This window comes from Streptopelia decaocto (assembly GCF_964273445.1).
Source record: "Streptopelia decaocto genome assembly, chromosome: 2".
NCBI classification, from domain to species: domain Eukaryota; kingdom Metazoa; phylum Chordata; class Aves; order Columbiformes; family Columbidae; genus Streptopelia; species Streptopelia decaocto.
Genome location: NC_138655.1, coordinates 64,097,123 through 64,115,702, shown reverse-complemented (window position 1 = coordinate 64,115,702; position 18,580 = coordinate 64,097,123). Strand labels below are relative to the sequence as shown.

The 18,580-nt window shown below is 37.4% G+C and overlaps 1 protein-coding gene across 2 annotated transcripts in view; it reads left to right on the top strand.

Moving 5' to 3' along the window:
* The window catches only part of ERP44 (endoplasmic reticulum protein 44), a 56,090-nt gene that overhangs the window by 8,392 nt on the left and 29,118 nt on the right, over positions 1–18,580 (top strand). The window contains exons 1-4 of one of the 2 annotated variants that reach the window (XM_082044744.1): positions 6,329–6,353; positions 13,284–13,356; positions 15,172–15,211; positions 18,330–18,445. In XM_082044744.1, coding sequence (XP_081900870.1) covers positions 18,346–18,445 — 100 coding nt within the window. In that variant the 5' untranslated portion in view covers positions 6,329–6,353; positions 13,284–13,356; positions 15,172–15,211; positions 18,330–18,345. Of the gene's footprint in view, positions 1–6,328; positions 6,354–13,283; positions 13,357–15,171; positions 15,212–18,329; positions 18,446–18,580 lie in introns of those variants that run through there. The other variant, XM_082044743.1, reaches the window with a different exon arrangement.

Here is an 18,580-nt window from a genome sequence, read left to right as displayed (position 1 = left end):
AAGAAGCAGATGACCACATTTTATGTGCTAGAGTCTCACTGCTGCTTCACTTTGGGACCAAAATTAAGGATATGCTAACCCACAGGGAGATTTCAGGGAGATGGTTTGCCGCATTCATGGTAAAAGAAAAGATACTTCTTTATGTATTCAATACTGTAGAGAGAGTTCTCTACAGTATTCAAGAAGAGACTGGACAACACCCTCAGACACATGGTGTGAACTGTGGGGTTGTCATATGCAGGGACAGGAGTTGGACTCAATGATCCTTGTGGGTCCCTTCCAACTCAGGACATTCTGATTCTATGGCACTAATTTCTTTAATCACTGAAACTTTGTATGCTAAATGGTGCTCATGAAATGGGAACCTGAGCAGAAGGTAGAGCTCTAGAAATAGAGTAAATGACCTGGTTCCTTGGCATACTTTTTTGAGCCAGCACGTCTCCTGTCTTGCTTGGCATCAGTGATTCTTGCCTGGTTTCAGTGTGTGTTTCACTGAGATGCATAAAAAAAATAGTCTGTAAGGATGTCAGGTTTTTTGTTTTTTGTTTTTTGTTTTTTTTTGTTGTTGTTGTTGTTGTTTGGTTTTTTGTTTGTTTGTTTTGTTTGTTTGTTTTTGTTTGTTTTTTTAATCTGTGGAAAAGAGTGGAGAGAAGAAAAGCAATCTAATCTTTGTTGTAAGATAACTGGCAGTAAAGCTTATGTTTCATCTCCAACTGGATTCATGTGGCAATTGGGCATAAAAATGGAGAGAACTTGTTCATTAGGAAGTCTGCAAGGAAGTATTTTGAAAGGCAAGGAATAGGTGCCTGTTCCAATGGTCTCGAAAAAGAAAACAACAGCTGTGATAGTGTTTTGTTGTTTCCCATAGCTGTCGTGATTATAAAGTGATGATATAATTAACTACTTCAAAAGCTTCACAAAGGGAAAACTTTTTAATGATATATCCACATTTGTAATCCCAAGAAGAGCTTTTTGTTCTTTTAGTCACTGTCTATCACTTGTGTCTCTTATAGTTTATTGAAATCCCCTTTCTTAAATCTTACTGGAAACACTTAGGCTCTACATTTTTTGCCAGTCGTAAAAATCATGCATTTTCATAAGTGTGTATATGAAAATACTTTTTTTTTTTTCTTCTCACTGTTGAGTCTATTCACTGGGGATTTTGGACAGAATGACTGAAAGACAAATTGGTCCCTTCACAAAGGTAATTAAGACAGTATGTGGTGCAGGGGGTGAACAGTTAGGAGTTCTTCCCTACTAATGATCCATTAATTAGTGAACTGAGCTCAGCAAGCGTGTGGACCTCTTGGGAACTACCTTCGAATGACATATAAAACTGGTTAAGAACATGAAATTGCAGGTGGAAGAGGCCTTTTTTTTTCTGGTATTTTTTTTTCTCTCAACATAGGCCAGCAGAATTTGCTAAACCAGTGCAAATATGTACATATAATTAATACAACATAGCTATTAAACATTATTTTAAAATAAGCCAATGCATAGCTGTGGTACCTTGCTGAGGAGTTCGGTCATGATTTTGGTTGCAGCAGCCCTCTATGTTGAGAACAGTAAGCTCACACTATGGAGCTGGTTAATTGCAGAGCCAGTGTGTCTGACATTTGCTACCAGTTCCAGCACTGCACCATGTGAATACGTTAATATTATTTTTAGGACCAGTCTGGAATACTTGCTTGAATATTTTTATGGGAGTCAGCCTGAAGCTGACAGGGTTAATAATCCTTGGAGGCGGTAAGCCAGCAGTGGGGTATCTCTGTATCATGTTCTTTTGTGCATTATAAAATATCTGTGGCATGTGTCCTGTCCTCTCCATTATTTACTCTTCTGCTGTCCAGTTATCCAGGATAAATTTACTGCATATGTGCAGGCCCTTAGCAGCTGTTTAGGGTAGAAATAAAATAGCTCTTATGCAGTCTGAAATTAGCCACTCATTCTTCAAGCTACAGGCAGATGTGGTCCCAAAGGTGAATTTTTCTCTTCAAATCCAGGCAGCATTGCTTTATTCAGTGTTCTTCTGTAGAAGATAGTCAAATAGCTTAATTGTAAAATGTTGTTTGGTTGATTGTTGTTTTTTTTTTCCCTCATTTAAATTGGGAGATTTTTCTAATGCCAACATGTCAGTTAGAATGCAACTGTGGAGTAGTATTTCTATTACTGCTTATTTGGAAATATCCCTTATCTTCTCTTGTAATTTTAAGGTAGCAAATAATAAATACTAATCTAAAAATTGAGTTAGAGCATTTGTTAGAGACAAGCTAATGCATTGCCAGTGAGCTTTAATATACTATGATAAGTAGTTTGCATGTGTAGAACTCAAGTTTGTGGAGTGTGCATCAGAGATTTGCCTGGAAAGAATGAAAGAAAATAATTCAATTAACATAAAATAAGACTATGTTTTAAATGGATTTATTCTAAAGTTCAGAGTTCTGATGTTAAGGGAAGCTGAGTGACAAAACCCCATTGTATTTTAGAAAGTATGATTTTGCAGTTCTAAGGTTTTCTTCCTCATTTTGGTTCCTCAGAAAAAGAGGGAAGAGCAGCAGCAACACAGGACTGAATCTCAAATGGTTTGAATGTGTTAGACAGTTTTAATGTATGGACAAACACTTTGTATGCTATGGACAGCTATGTCACAAAGCACCATAGTTGTGTTTTCATAGTTGCACAACACCTTAACTTTCTGCAAAAATACTCGGAGGCAGTGTGAAGAAATCTGGCATCTCAGTCATGCTGAAGGAAGGAGAAAACCCTGTAGCACAATGAGAGTCCTAGTGATATTGAAAGTATTATTGCTAAAAGCTCTTGATCTGAGGTTAATAAATGGGGGTGGTTGCATGTGTATTCATGTGTGGGTTAGTTCTGGCTGAGATTGCAGGGCGTAGCATTTCCATGCAGTGCTAAATCTGGCAGAGGGTAAGAATTTAACTTGGATTGCTCATTGTCATCCATACACTTTCTCCTGTATGCTGGGATCATTTATTCATTGCTTAGTGTGCTAATCATCATTGCATTCAGCATCAAATAAGGATGAGCCAAATCAAGCTGGTTGTGCTTCTGTGCTCTCAAACCGATTTTGTTATTTGGAAGTACAGATAGGCAGCAGAGCTAATATGAGTGGTACAATTGAAATGGTGTTATCAGAGGCTGGTTTGTCTGCTTGTCTTGAGAATGGCAGTTAAATGTGTTGCTTTCCTTTGGGTAGACTGGGTGAGGAGAATGACTCTAGCTGTATTTTTCACTTAAGTATTTTATTTGTCACTTCTGTCACTTCTATGCCACAGCTGCATAGTTGAAAGCAGTGCGGATCCTGCACCTCTGGAGCCACATGATTTTGTTACTTCTGATAAGAATACGTGAAATGCAGGTTTCTCCAGGGCTGAACTTTCTATTTTATCTAAATTGCTTCTTAGGTGTTTCTGTCATGGAGGTCTAGTTTATACGTGTTTATGATAGCCCAGATTTTTCCATTTGAGCAGTTGTTTTTGGTAATTCATACCTACTTTTAAAACAAGTTCCAGCCTGAAAAGTAAAACTGAACAGGCTTGTTTTTGCTTAAAGTTCCCGCCTTTCTTGATACTACAAAGAGATGGATAACTTGATGTTTTGGAGCAAAAGATTGAAAAGGTATTCAGTGTTGCAAATAGAGGATATGGTTAATAAAAAAGATAAGTGGCTAAAAGTAAGTAGGTATTGAAATTGAGCATTTTTCTTGAAATAAATTGATTTTTGTCTTGTTGAACGATAATCTCTATGTATTAAAATGTACCAAAATAGGAATGTTGTGTTATTTTTAAAGGATTGGAATGTGTGTAGGCAGCAAGTGTGGAATATTCAGTTGTCCCCTTACATGTTCAGTCCTTCAGATTATTCCAAGGTAGCAAACATTCACATGACATAGGATATCCTGTTTCTTGTGAAAACACTCTCTCCTTTTGGTTTCTTCCTGCAAGATAATGCTTCATATGAATGATTCTGAATTCTGTGGCCATTCCTTCCACAGAATATCATAGAAGTTTTGGATTCATTTTAATATCAGTTTTCCTTGCTAGTCCAAGAATGAACAAAACACCCATACATATATTAAATATATATAAAAAATGTTCTCATTTCTAGTTTAATGGTGGCCCTGTGTGTAAAGACAAGTATAAAGGGCACAAGAAGACTGTACAAGATGACAATGAATAACAGGATAGTATGTTGCTTTTGTTTAATGATCCATGTGGCTCTCAAAACACAGTTCCTAATAAACCTTCTATTTAGTCTAGGCTATTTATATGAAATGACTCACACTTTCTACTTTATTGCTATGCATCAAAATAATTTCCAAGATATTTTAGGTGAAAAAATGGCTCTGACTTAAAATACAGAGAGGAAAGTATTGAGAAATGACTTGCATGTCAAGGTTACATGTGATCTGTGGGATAAGGAATGGAGTTATGAATACACATTCTCCAAAGTTTAAACTCTCTACAATGAACTTTTTTGGTAATGCATTTTTTGTGTAATAGCAGTGGCCAAAATAGAGAACAGGCCATTTTTCTTAACTTAGTGAGAAGAGGCAGCAAACTAATCTGCTCTGCTAGCCTTATCAAAGTTTTGACAAGATGAAACCAAACTACCCTTTATTTCGTATTGCTGGATCACAGCTTTAACAACTTCAGAAATTTTAGGGTGCTGGCTTTCAGTTCCAGCAATAACCACTTAACTTGCACTAATGATGTCAGAGGTTGCATTTGTACACTACATGTTTTACTCCTTGAAAGTGAATCCTTGTGGTGTTGCCAGATAATCAGTGCAGGTGGTAGATATTTTTAAATAAGAGTTACCAGAACATGAGGTTGTGTTTTTTTCCTAAAAAGCTGCAAAAATGATACCTTTTGTTTTTCTGAGGAGTTCTATGTTCTTGTGTAAAGTTAAGAAGTGTGATAAGTAAAATATCTAACGATTGAGAGTTTTCAGTAGTTTCCTGGGGATCTGATTTAGTGGCTTTAAAGCCGTGAAACACACTTTGAAGTAGATTCATATTTCTGAAGATGTGAAGCACTTTAAACATTATTCATGAATACTACAGTTATTCAGGCACCTATTTACATCTTTTGTAGGTATATGTACTGTGTTGCCTCTACGTGGATGTTTAAGACAAGGAAACCAGTGTGTTATAGCCCTGACTTGAGATTGTCTTTTCCCTCTGGCCAAGAGAAAAAAATTTAGAGAGGCCTCATGTCGTTTTTCTGAGCCCTTACTTAAACATTTCTATGAAAGAATGATCCTTAGGTTTGTGCCCAGAGGCTTAAGCTTTAAAATTGTCTTTGGGTGTATGGTTCTGCTATTAATAGCTTTATGGAAAAAAAGGCAATGCACTGAAGTGCACATTGTGATAATGAGGTTTAATTTTCATTTCTGCAATGGACTTTCTGAATGAAAATCTCATGTGTTCTGATAATAGTTCACAAGCTGTTGATAGGTTAAATTACCTGTTTTTCTGAGGACCTTCAGTGCTGCGGTAACAGGCCATTGAGGTATCTCTGCGGCTGTGAATCAGTCCCAGTCATACACAATAATCCTACATCTCCTTTTCTCATCTGTTAAGTTCACTTGTAGGAACTATTTGTTGTGAGGGATTTTTTTTTTTTTTCTGATTTGGAGTATCAAAACAATATAATTTGGGATTTCAAATATATTGTCATAAATTGGGGATTTTTTGTTTGTTTCCAGCGTTTTCATTAGCAAAAAGTTCTTCAATATTAATAACACATGTACCTACACCAGGTATTCCTGTCAGACACTTAAAATGGGAGTATATTACAAGATACATGGAGGAAAAAAATCACGCTACCTCTTTTAATACAGTGGTATCACTACCTAGCTCTGTGCAGTTACAGCACTGTTTGCCTAAATCATTATAAAATTGAACTGTCTATCAAGGCTAAAGAAATAAGTTTACTTGTTAAATATGTATTATCTGTATTTCAGTTTAGTTTTATCTCTGTTCTCCTGGAAGTTAGTAACTGCAATCCTTGAATCTATTTTCAGTAGCTTCAAGTGTTTTAAATTTCCCTGAGTAAATTGGAGATGCAGCTCTTGAGAGAAAAACAACAGGAAAAGGATTTTTCTGATAACAATTCAAAAATTGCTCTGAGAACTTGAATGTAGTTCAGAAATTATCATTTGTTACTGTTTGAACTAATATAGTTGTGTGTCGTAGTCTTAGAATGAAAATAGCTTACATTGCTAATATAAACTCTGCTTAATCAACAGGGATGGCAGCAGTCTAAGTTGTGAAAATGTTCAGGAATCAAGTGGTGACAATTAGGAGTTGAACTGCTGTCACTGAGAGGGTGAATAATGTTCTCTTTTTTTATTTTTCCCCACCATTCTCTATTTACTGTTATCTCTCTCTGCTCTGAATTTTGTGGTTCATTATGGGGCTTCTGGCAACATCGACAGTGAGATGTTCCTGACTGATGGTTCTAAAGCCAAACTTCAGGGGTTCTTATAATGTCTGTCAGCTCCAGCCTTGCTGTCTCCCGGGATTGCTTTCAATTTGTATCATCCTACAGCAGGCTGTAAACCCATCTGCTTCCCGTTGTCCATGAGTTTAACACCAGGCTCAGAGCAGCAGCAGATTAGCGGCATGCATAAAGAAAATGGTACTTGGAGACGGAAAGTCGGCCGCAGTGTCCTGTGGGGCTAGGACTTCAGGTAGGAACTTCAGCGCGTCAGTCTGGATTAGACAAGGGCTAGAGCCGGTTGCCAAACATAAAATGATTTTTGTGGTAGAGGAGAAAGATAGTTTAGTCGTGTGCCTTTAGGATTTCCCAGCAGGAGGAAAAGGTGAATGGAAAGTTTAGCAAGTGAAAATGACGGCTGTTCTTGTTGACTGCCTTGCAGGTGTGCTACTAATTAGAAATCATAATGCTTCAATAATAGATTTTCTGTACTCTTCGGGCAGTATACTCTGGAAATGAGGACCTCTGTTTCATTAAATGAATTAAAAAATAAAGAAGTGAAAAACTAAAATGCAACAGATATGGGTTTTTTCCCCTTTTCTTGTAGTTTTAAGATGGTGCACAGTTAAACTGTTAAACTCTTCTACAAGAAAATGGTGTGTAAATTATGATAAACTTGTGCAAGTAATGCCACTAAACCAATAGGCCTGTTTCTTCTGTCCAGTTAGCAACAAAAAAATAACAGCACTAATTGGTAAGAGTAAAATGTTGATAAAAGTTTTATCTAAATCTCCTGAACAACCAATGGGCTTCATTGGTATGTGAGGTGGCTATTGAACAGCAGCACTGTCAGCAGAAGATGGGTTGAAATTGAGTGCTGTTTTATTTCCTATTTGGAAAAGGGCTATGAAGTCTGGCAGAGGTCTGACATCGAGGGTGAATGGAACGGGTTTTGTCCAGGGATTTTGTTTTGTGTAAGGACGCTTGCATAGCCTTGTGCCACGTGGCAGAGGATAATGTTTGCTTTCAGGCAGTGCTTTGAGGTCTTCCATTAGAAAAAATAGTTACTCCTCAGAAGTGACTAGCAGAAGTGGGTAAGTAGTTTGCTAACTTGAAGTGAGGATCAAAACTGCATCAGAAATACTAGGATCTCTGTACTAATTAAACTTTCTAATAAAAACATGGGCAGTGTTATCTTTAGAAGCCTCCAGGAACCTGGGATCACAGAATCACAGAATGGTTGGGGTTGGAAGGGACCTCTGGAGATCATCTAGTCCAACCCACCTGCTAAAGCAGGTTCACCCAGAGCAGGTCACACAGAAACGTGCCCAGGCAAGTCTTGAATGTCTCCAGAGAAGGAGATTCCACAACCTCTCTGGGCAGCCTGTTCCAGTGTTGTGGAAAGAAGTAAAAGTAAAGAAATAGAAGATGTTTTTCCTTATATTCAGATGGAACCTCCTGTGCTTCATTCTGCCTGTAGCCCCTCATCCTGTCGTTGGGCACCACTAAAAGGAGTCTGGTCCCATCCTCTTGACACCCACCCTTGAGATGTTTATAAACATGGATAAGATGCCCTCTGAGCCTTCTGTTCTCCAGACTGAACAGACTCAGCCTCTGTCTCTCCTCACAAGAAAGGTGTTCTAGGCCCCTAATAATCTTTGTAGCCCACTGCTGGACTCCCTCCGGTAATTCCTTGTCCTTCTTAAACTGGGGAGCCCAGAAAGGGACACAGTACTCCAGATGCAGCATCACCAGGGCAGAGTAGAGGGGCAGGATAACTTCCCTCGGCCTGCTGGTCACACTCTTCTTAATGCACCGCAGGTACTATTGGCCTTCTTGGCCACAAGGGCACATTGCTGACTGATGGACAACCTGTTGTCGACCAGAACTCCCAAGTCCTTCTCTGCAGTGCTGCTTTCCAGCAGGTCCACCCCTGACCTGTGCTGGTGCCTGAGGATATTCCTCCCTAGGTTCAGGACCCTTCACTTGCCCTTGTTGAATTTCCTCAGGTTCTTCTCTGCCCAGCCCTCCAGTCTGTCCAGGTCTCGCTAGATGGCAGTGGAGCCTTCTGCTCTGTCAGCCCTTCCACCCGGTTTGGTGTCATCAGCGAAGTTGCTGAGGGTGCACTCAGTCTATTCATCCAGGTCATTCATGAACAGCTTGAACAGAACTGAGCCTAACACTGACCTCTGGGGAACTCCACTAACTACAGGCCTCCAACCAGATTCTGCACCGTTGATCACAACCCTCTGAGCTTTGCCATCCAGCCAGTTCATGATCCATCTCACTGTGCATTTGTCCAGCCACACTTCTGAGCTTGACTATGAGGAGGCTGTGAGAGATGATATATTCCTGCTTTATTTGATAGTGTTTCTCAGAGGCAGAAGAGTAAAAACATGTGCCATTTCCTCCTCTTCCCTCACCCCATATGAGCTAAATTTTATCTTTGTGAATGCATTGTTCAATTTATGACTATTTTCCCCCTCAGCAATGCATTCTGCAAGTGTATACAAGCTTTCTGCATTCACTTCTTGGTCTATGGTTTTTGCAATTTTTGTATAGCTTTTAATGATTGTGAGTAGAATATAAACATGCTCATCTAACTTGTGCAGTTTCACACTCAAGTATTTAGAGTTTTAATATTCTACTGTATCTTCATTTTTTTGAAATCTTTTGCTTTTATAACTGCCTAGTTTTACCTTCATATTTTAGTAGTTTAAACATTTTTAAAAACCCACAAATAAAAAAAATACAGCTAATTGTATCCAATATAAAGGCAGAGACCTGAGTAGTTTTCAGGTATACTTACATAGCTAATTTTCCTTCTGAGTTATTTTTGCAAGACGCTTTCTTCAGTGAGTTTTTATGTATCTTGTGAGATCAGTTAGAATTTTTTTCCTCAGGTACAAATGTGAACAGTCATCCATGTGTCCTTCTGGTGTAGACCAGTGGAATGCAAAGTTTGCATTTAAAAGTAAAAAGTTCTGAAGACTTTTTTTTTTTAGACAGTATGTTTTTCAGAACATATGTTTAATACTTATAAAGTGTGTAGCTGACATTCTAAAATGATTTCCTCACAAATGTCTTGTTTCTTGCCGGTGGCTATCAAGCACATGCCTCATCAAAGTCAGAAAGTATTCTCAAAACAGTGTAGCTTCTTAGCAATTTAAAAATGAATTTGTATTCCTTCATGTTAAATATTAATACTAGTAATATCCTAAACCCTCTTGCATCTCCTGGGACAGAAAGATTACTGGGTCAAAAGGATGTTTTCCTCCTTACGGGCTTTATACCTTTATGAAAGCTTCAGCTGAACTGAGTCTTGCATATTTATTGACATTTCCTCCAGGAATACTTTTTTTTCCTTAAGTCTATCTGCTTATTATGGAGGTTTTGGCATCTATAATTATTTGGTCAGTATAAAATGTGATAATGAATATATTTTGACAAAATAGAAATTTTCATATTTCTCGTGGAAAAAAAAAATTTGATTATCCAGGTCTTCTGGAGCTTTTGGGAAAAGACATTCTTAGTCTCAATACTTTTCCACTACTGTTTAATATAAAGGGGCAATAGCATATACAGCTTAATTTCAGTTTCACCTTCAATATGTGAAGATATTTGGGTTCTTAATTTCAGTACATGCAGCTACCACCACATTTTTCCACACCAGGAGTTAAGAGAGCAATTGAAACTTTTATTCATGCTATAAAGAAGTATTAGTTTTAATTTGCTTTTTCTGCACATAGCACAGTCTATTAGAAGGTTTTATTGGCTAGTAAGCCTTGTGCTTTGATTTTGTGGTTAAATATTTGCATTGCAAGTTAAGGTGTATTGTAGCAATCTACAAATGCAACTACAGTTCCTCATCTAAGTATATCTGCCAAATAATGTAGCCTGTTTGCTGATTGCAAATAATATGCTTATCTATGTTTAATTAATGTGTAATGTATCCTATTAGATTAATGTTGCTGCTGTAGAATAGCTTTAGGCAAGCCATGTGGGTTTAAGAAATTCATGTTTTAACCATTTGGTGTGTTTAGACAATACAAACTGCTGAGCTCCTGTGAAAATAATTTCACCAAGACCTACTGTGGAAATTCTTTCCAAGTACGGATATTGATGCAGAGCTGTGGGCAGCAGCTAAAAAGTTCCTGCTTTCTAGAGGCTTCTGTGGATTTTCTGTGGAAACAAGTGTTGTTCAAAATTCGTAGCAGGATAAGTAAGTCTGTGGTCATCAAGGATACGATCAGAGGTTCCTGAGACCTTTCAAGGCAGCTTAAGCCTTGGAACTGAGATGAGTTTGCAAAGTCACCTGCGGTAGGATCAGGTGGCAGCCAACTGAATGAATGTTGAGTTAAACTGCCCTTTACTGTCTAGAGCAATATTCCAACTGTTATTGTTAATCATAGCTACTGCTTCAGTTGTGCACAAGTTACATCTAACCTAACGCAACAGAACAGCATGTGTGTACAAACAAAACCCATGCCAGCTCACCCACAAGCTTTACTGACCCATTACTGCAAATGTAACTACTACTACCAGCACCTCCCCATAGCAACACCATGGAAGTTGTCATCCCATGCAGCACCCAGGGGGTGATGGGGAGGTATCTGTGCTGATGGTTGCCACCAACTGTCACTCATCTTGTAGTAATCTGACTGATGTGGACTAGGGTCTATAGATGTAGCTCTCCTCTTCAAAGTCTGAAAGCAGGGTCGTCCTTTCTTGCTGCTCAGCAGTCAGCAACAGCATCTTCAAAGGAACTTCCCCAATACTGGCCTGCCGCAACTTGTGCATTGCATAGCTTGCTTAATGAGTTATTTTTTGGCAGATTGTGTCGTTATTCTGTTAGTTTCAACTGTGGACCTTACAGCTCAACCCTTAGTTTTGGTTCTCTACAGTTATCTTAAAGCCACAGTTCAGACATTTGTGTCGGGCGGTTTTAAATGCCACAGGAACAGTTGCGCAAACTCCACCACAGATCTTAGACTTACATATAAGATAAGTATCTTGTCCAATTCCCAAGTGAGAAGCACTGATACTTATTTTGTATTACAACAGCTGATGTGTTTTCAGTCTGTAGTGTAAGTGTATATGCTACCCAGCGGCCTCTATATGGGAAATATGAGAGGTTCAGTATCTTCACCGAAAAGTGTTTAATGATCCATAAATCAGGAGGAGTTCAAATGTTGGCTGCAAATCTCACCTGCATGCCGTTTACAGTGATAGTTTGCGATCTATGACAACATCTTGCTGTAGAAGTCTTGCACAGTTTTTGAAGCTGATCTTAGAGAAAGCGGGCATCCAGTATGGCTGATGTTTTTGAGAGGCAAATATTTGGTATACAGTTGCCACAAATGTTAGAAAACTAGGCATTTGACATTGACTTAGTCTTTTGACAAATCATAGCCCGTGTCAAAGAAAAACGTGCTCTGGGAGCTTGCTCCTTGTAGTCATGATTCTGGTATGGGTTCGCGATAGGTCTCAGGCTCTCCCATGAGTACAGAGATCCTTCTATCACTGGATCCTTGTATCCAGCTGCTCTATGTGGTATTATTTGCATGCTTTTTATGCTTCCAGCGAAATTTTTCCATAATGTCTTCAGTAAAAGCAGCCAACAGCTCTGTCTCTCTAGCCATAGGCAGATTTTCTTTGCAGCTGCAAGGAGTAAACTAAGGCTTTAGGAATATCCATAGTGTGTTTGTCATGTTCCACCACATCTCAGTGTGAGGACTAATTCTTCAAGTACCATTGGGATATCCAGTGTCCACCTGGCTCCCTCACCTGTGTTCAGTTCTCTACCAAAAACCTTCCTTTTCCTTTCCTGCCATCTCTGTCAGCTGAATCATGGAAATGATGAATGGAACCATAGAATCATGGAAAATGAGGCTGGGGGGCATCTCAGTAGAGCCTCTGGTCTGAGCCTTGGGCCTGTTTAGAGGAGTGCTGCCTTTCTGACCAGATTGCTTGGGATGGAAACATTCACATGCCAGACCAGAACGTTTGTTGTCCTGCATGCTTCTTTCTCTTAAAGCAAAAATAAGTTGTAACTTGCTGATACCTCTCTCACCTCAGACAGACAAGCAACTCTACCCCCTTTCTCCCCACCATATTTTGAGATAACAGAACTGGGCCTGTTGCAGTGAGTGAGAGCGCTCGTTCATAAAACTGTGCATTGCTGTGATAGTTGCATTAAGACTAATACATGTGTTGCTTTGTAATTGAATGATCTGGCTGGTGTGGTGTCTCAGTTTTTATAGTCTGATATGGCAATCGCATGCTAGGACTGAAGCAGTGTCAAGAAAAAATACAGAAGGAGATAGAAGACTGTAGCTTGTTGAGTTAGATAAACTGAAACTTTTTTTCAGAAAACAGCAATGAAAATGGATGCAATTGCAAGCTTTACCTAAAGAGAAACTTGGTATGCAGACAAGCCCTGTAAGGGACAGACGAAATTACCTGTCTCTGGGTGAAAACTGCCTATGAACTTCTGGGCTGTGTCAGGTTGTTGGGTGGCTAAAATGGGGTTTCAGTTCTTTCCTCAGAGTGAGTTTAAGTTATTAAAGGTATGAAATTTATCTGCTACCCTTCTGCTAACATAATCATGTGAAGAGATAACCAGTTTTGCTTTAAATGTGAAAGTATGTTGTAGCTGTAAACAGTGTTTATTTGTAGTACTGCTGTCATCTGAAATGCATTAAGCATTATTTTACCATTCTTTTCCAACTTTTGAACAGCAACATTTAAAATCATAGCTATATTACTACTTTATTGCTGAAACTTTACATACATTACTGATTTGCTTTCTCCTTTTAGGTGTCTTGGCTTTTTAGTCCAACAAGAAGTGAAATAACAAGTCTAGATAGTGGAAATATAGATGACATTTTAAGTGAGTACTTTGAATTTTTTTTTTCTTTGTATGTCTGCAGTCACTTATCTGTGTGAATCTTGCAATGTTATTAAATGAATATGCATACTCTAGCTTTGAATATGTGAATTGCAATCGGCATAGAAGTATTAAACGCCTATGATCAAAATTAGCTTTCGGAAGTAATGCGTCGCCTAACAAATTACTTCATTGTAATCTCAATGAAGATTTGTTTGTCTAAGAAAAATATCTGGTGTCTTGTTTGCAGATGGGAGTGCTTGATTGCATAACCAAAACCTGTCAAGAGAGCATTTTAAAAGTTCCCCCAGAAATAGCAGCAGTTGAAACCCATGGTGATGGGCCTTAAATATTTTGCTTGTTCCGCTATGCTTTTCCTCAAGTTAAGCAGTGCCCTGATTCTGGTGGTTCATAGAAAGGAGACCCATAAATTAAACTTTTCCTTGTCGGAAAAGTATGCAATTTGTCTGCATCTGGTTATCTTCACAGGGAAAAATGTTGTTATATTGTTTCAAATACATTGCAAAAAAAATCTTTATACTCTTTTATTTGAGTCTGTGCTGGAACCTGCCCACTGTGGCAGGATTGCTTTGTGTAATAAATGTATGATTAGGTGATATCAGAGGTTTGTAAATACCTTTTGTACAGTGGAAAACAGAATCCTTTTGTAAAATGTTACTCATAAAAGGGAACGTATGCCAAGTATAAGTACTTTTAAAATTGATCTGATTACTTTCAATAAATACTTTGTCTTGGAGGTAACCCTGAATTTTTCTGTGCTTAATAATTTCTTGTTCACCACTTCCATTCCTTGCTGCCATAATTTTGATCAAAATTGTAGTTTTTCCCAGCCTTCTCAAGAGTCACCTGTTCCAGCATGTTATATTTTCCAGGCTGCCATTATCTTAGTCTTCGCTTGTAACTACTTTGTAACTTTATCAATTGTGCAAATTAATCTAACAACATTTCTAATTTTTGAAGTTGTGGCTGATATTCTATATTTCCAATATTTATTTCAAGTTTTTTTAATGTCAAGGGTTTTTTTTTTTTTTTTTCAATGTCTAGGCTACCACTACTAATAAAAATCAGTTTTCAGCATGGTTGTTATATTGTGTGAAGAATACAGTTCATTTTTGGGCAGGATATTGGTCCTTCTAGTTTTGATATATTTTTCCTTTTTTTGGTATGTGAAAAATAACGCATAGGGGCATTATTTCACTACCTCATATCTATCCCTATAGTACTGCATTTTTTTCAAGTGTCTGTCAGCTGTTTTCTTTTTTTGGGCACTGAAGATTTCTCTGCTACCTTTTGCCTTAGTATTCAGCTTCTTATCAAATAAGGCAGGTAAGGACTGACCAGAGCAAGTTGCACGAGCAGGCAAATAATAATAGTTGACATTGCAGCTTTTAACCTTTTTTTAACGGTTATGAATAATCTCGGTAATGCTTAACAGGTATACTGGAGTACAACTTCTAGCTTTGAGTGCCTTAATTTTAAATCAAGAATAACTTTTTGTCTCATGTCAATTATTTACTTATTTTGAATCTTAGTACCTTAAGTATTGACACTTTTAATGCCTAATATATCAATAAAATAATTGACTGAAGGCCTCTTTAATCACTTTCACGTTTAATATAGATTATATTTTAGATAAGATTTATCCTAGCAGTTTTCTAGCAGACTAAGGTGTATGCTGAATAATCTAGAAATATATGCTTTAATACTTTTTGTGCATATTTTTACAATCTTAGATAAAAAACCAAAGTTTACTGCACAATGTGACACTGGATTTTTTTTCTTTTTCTTTCCCTTCAGACAATGCAGATGTTGCTTTAGTTAATTTTTATGCTGATTGGTAAGTTAATACAAGTTGGCTTTTTTCTGTGTTTATACTTATGTCTTTTGAGAACTGTCATGTTTGGCTATAGTTTTCTAATTGAAAATACAGTGGTATGTTGCTTTCAAACTGTTTCTTTCCTTTTTTTTTTTTTTAATTTAATGTCCTGATTACTACTTCTTCTGCCATCTTTTGTTTCATTCAAGACTCCTATCAGAGGAAAAAGGCAAGAAGGCTTCTATAGTAGTATGGAATAACATGCTATGTAATTGATTTTTATTTTTTTCCCCCTCCCTGGCCCTTAGCAAAACAGATTTCATTCAGTTTTTGCTCCTGAACACAGGATAGTCCAAAATATTCAATTTTTCCATCTTCTTCTGTCGTGCTCCCATGTGTGTGTGCTAGGGAAAAAAAGGCATGAAAAGACACTAAAAATCAAATCCTTCTCTAACCTGGAAGAACTTCCAAGTAGAGAACTAGAGGAGTTATAATTGAGGGGTGAAATCTGAGCGACGGGAAAAGGAAAGAATTTGGGGCCAGGTTGGTTAGACATTGTGAAAGACATATGTAGAAGGAACTGTTTACTTGAAACTATATATTTTAAAAAACCCCAAACTTCCATGCAGAAATCATTGTTAGAATTACTTTAAGCACCAGATGCCCTTTTTAAAAATTGTGTAAGAAGTCATTTAAAATGTTATGTTCTGCTCCACTGTTAGTATTTTTAAAAGAATCTTTAGCAAGGAAGAAACCAGAAAAGTATTCGGAGAAAATAAAAGTTAATGTGCACATTGATATAAAAATGAGGTTAGAGAAATTAATCCTTTTCAGTCTTCCTTGATTAAAATAATCTTGGATGTAAAAAGCTTTATAATGTAAAGCAATAACTAAACTGCAGGACTACACTTGAAAGATTTCTTTCCCTGCTGTTTTGCTTTGTTAGCATAAAACGTCAGCTTTCAGAATCAGAGGTCGTGTAAGTGATTAGGTTTCTGATTCCTTTCAGTTCTCTCACATCCCGCTATATATCTAGGTCTGGATGGCCCAGAAATAGCAAGTGCTTTATATGAGCTTCACTTGAAAAATTTTCACTTTGCCTGTACTGATAATTCATTCAATTAGCAGCAGGCTAATTTTAATTGTTTGTTTAGAAAGTGATTTTGAAAAATTCATACCCAGTCTTTTCATATGGAATGAAGTTCTCAATAAAGATGTTTTTATGCCTTCATTTAAACTTTGTGTATAGACATTATACCAATCTAAATCATTTAAGAACATTTATACATACCTCTGTCATTTTATAGAGACTTTTTAGAGTTAGTTTGCATCTGTTCATTTGCTACCACAGACTAAATTTAAACCAATGGAGTTTTTCTATGGAGAGATTGCGTTAATTCACCAAGTAAATTATTTGTTTGAAATGTCTTTATAACGATAGTACAACTAAGTAACTACTTAAGAAACTAGGTCTAATGTCTTATGTGTTCTGTATAGAATTACGCTACAGGTGCTGTCTTTTAACATAAGTAAATAAATGAAACTTTTAAGATGGTTATTTTGTGTTTGTGGTCTATAGATGCCTGGTGAATCATGGACTACTTCAAAAGGTTTTATTTAAGATAACCAAGGACAGAAAATCTATTAAGAGTAAATCTAGTACGCTGGGACTTGGGGTCTGTGGTGCCGTTGAAAAATCATTTTTGGGTTTTGCAAATGACAAGCTGCAGGAGGCTAAAAATGCATGTTCTGATACCTCTGTGATAGAGGGATGATACCAATATTTTTAAAAGTGATATAGCAAGGTAACAAGCATCCCATTTTAGGACCTTATTAGCACAGCTCTTTCTGCAAATCCTCACTGTTAGCAAATCCTCTCTAGAACAGGTTTGCTTTGAATTTAAAGATTTGTGTATGCTCGCAAGTTGAGTGACTTTATACTACGCCATAATTTTAAAACATTACAGCCTTAATTTTGATAATTACATGTAGGATTTCAGTCATCACCCCTCAACACAACGTATTGCCAGGCTATGATGTAACATGACCTTTGGATGAGAACACATCAGTTTGCTGATGTACATACTCTGCCGTAAGGGTGGAGAGAATGAGGGACAAGGAAGACACGTGTAGCACATAAGTGCTACGTGAATGCGTAACACGCAGTTGTGCTGCCCAAAGTCAGGTTTCTTCCAGAAAATGGCCTTAAGGCCTGTTTGTATTTTGAAAGCAAAACCTGCCTCTTTACTTGAGTGTTTGCTGCTGTAGACATAACAGCATCCCCAGGCTATCACTGTTACATTTCAGTAGGGCTCCAGCGCAGGCTTTTTTATTGCAAGTCTGCTCCATGAGGTCTCATTCTAACAACTTCTACAGTGCTCTTATAAGTCTTCAATTTAAAATTGTGCCATCTGTTTAAAAGAACATAATATAAAATAATTTTATTGACATATTAATAATAGGCTTGTGTATTAATGTTACCCTAGACTCCCCAAAGCCACCAAGGTATCTTTACAATCGTACAGCCTTTTCCACAGGCAGAAAGAGAGCATTTGCTTCAGAATCTGACATGACTGGAAGAAGGGACCTGTGGGATTCTCTTTGTTTATAGTGCTGTAATAGAAATATGTTCAAATTCTACCAAACTTGAGCAACAATATAATAATACTTATAGCTTCTATTGTTGACCCTTATAAATTTGTCTCTGTGGTATTTCTGTTGATTGATTCTGGTGATTGTTGGTGAAAATTTGAATCTCAACAATCTAAGTAACTTACTGTATTTTTAAAATTACTTCCCCAGGGATAACTCAGGTAGAAAAAATGAAGAACAGATTTTCTGAATATAATATATTTTCTAAATGCTTAGAATTGGTTTACTGTGTTTCTTAAGCAGATAAAGCAGGAGGGCACATCTTGAACTACATGTGCTTTTAGAATTATTTTCCTACCTGAATTATTCAAGCTACTTTTGATCCTGTTCTTATCCATTCAGTTGCTGGGATGATTACAAGTAGATGTTCTTTTCCAATAGCTTTTCTTTTTTTTTTTTTCTTCAAGGATTGAAATATTCCCTGAGTCATCAATTAAAATATTTCAAATTAGTATTTTGAAGTTATGATTTTGTGTTCTATCCACAGGTGCCGCTTCAGCCAAATGCTACATCCTATTTTTGAGGAAGCTTCTAATGTAATTAAGGAAGAATATCCAGATAAGAATCAAGTGGTATTTGCTAGAGTAGACTGCGACCAGCATTGTAAGTAAATCCTGACTTAGGTTGTTGTGTGCTGTCTTGCCAGTAAGTTATTCATTGCACTGAAGAATATACTAGATAGTAATCTGAAGTGTAGTTGTGCCTGCCCCATCACTTAGCCTGGAGAGAGTTGCTTAT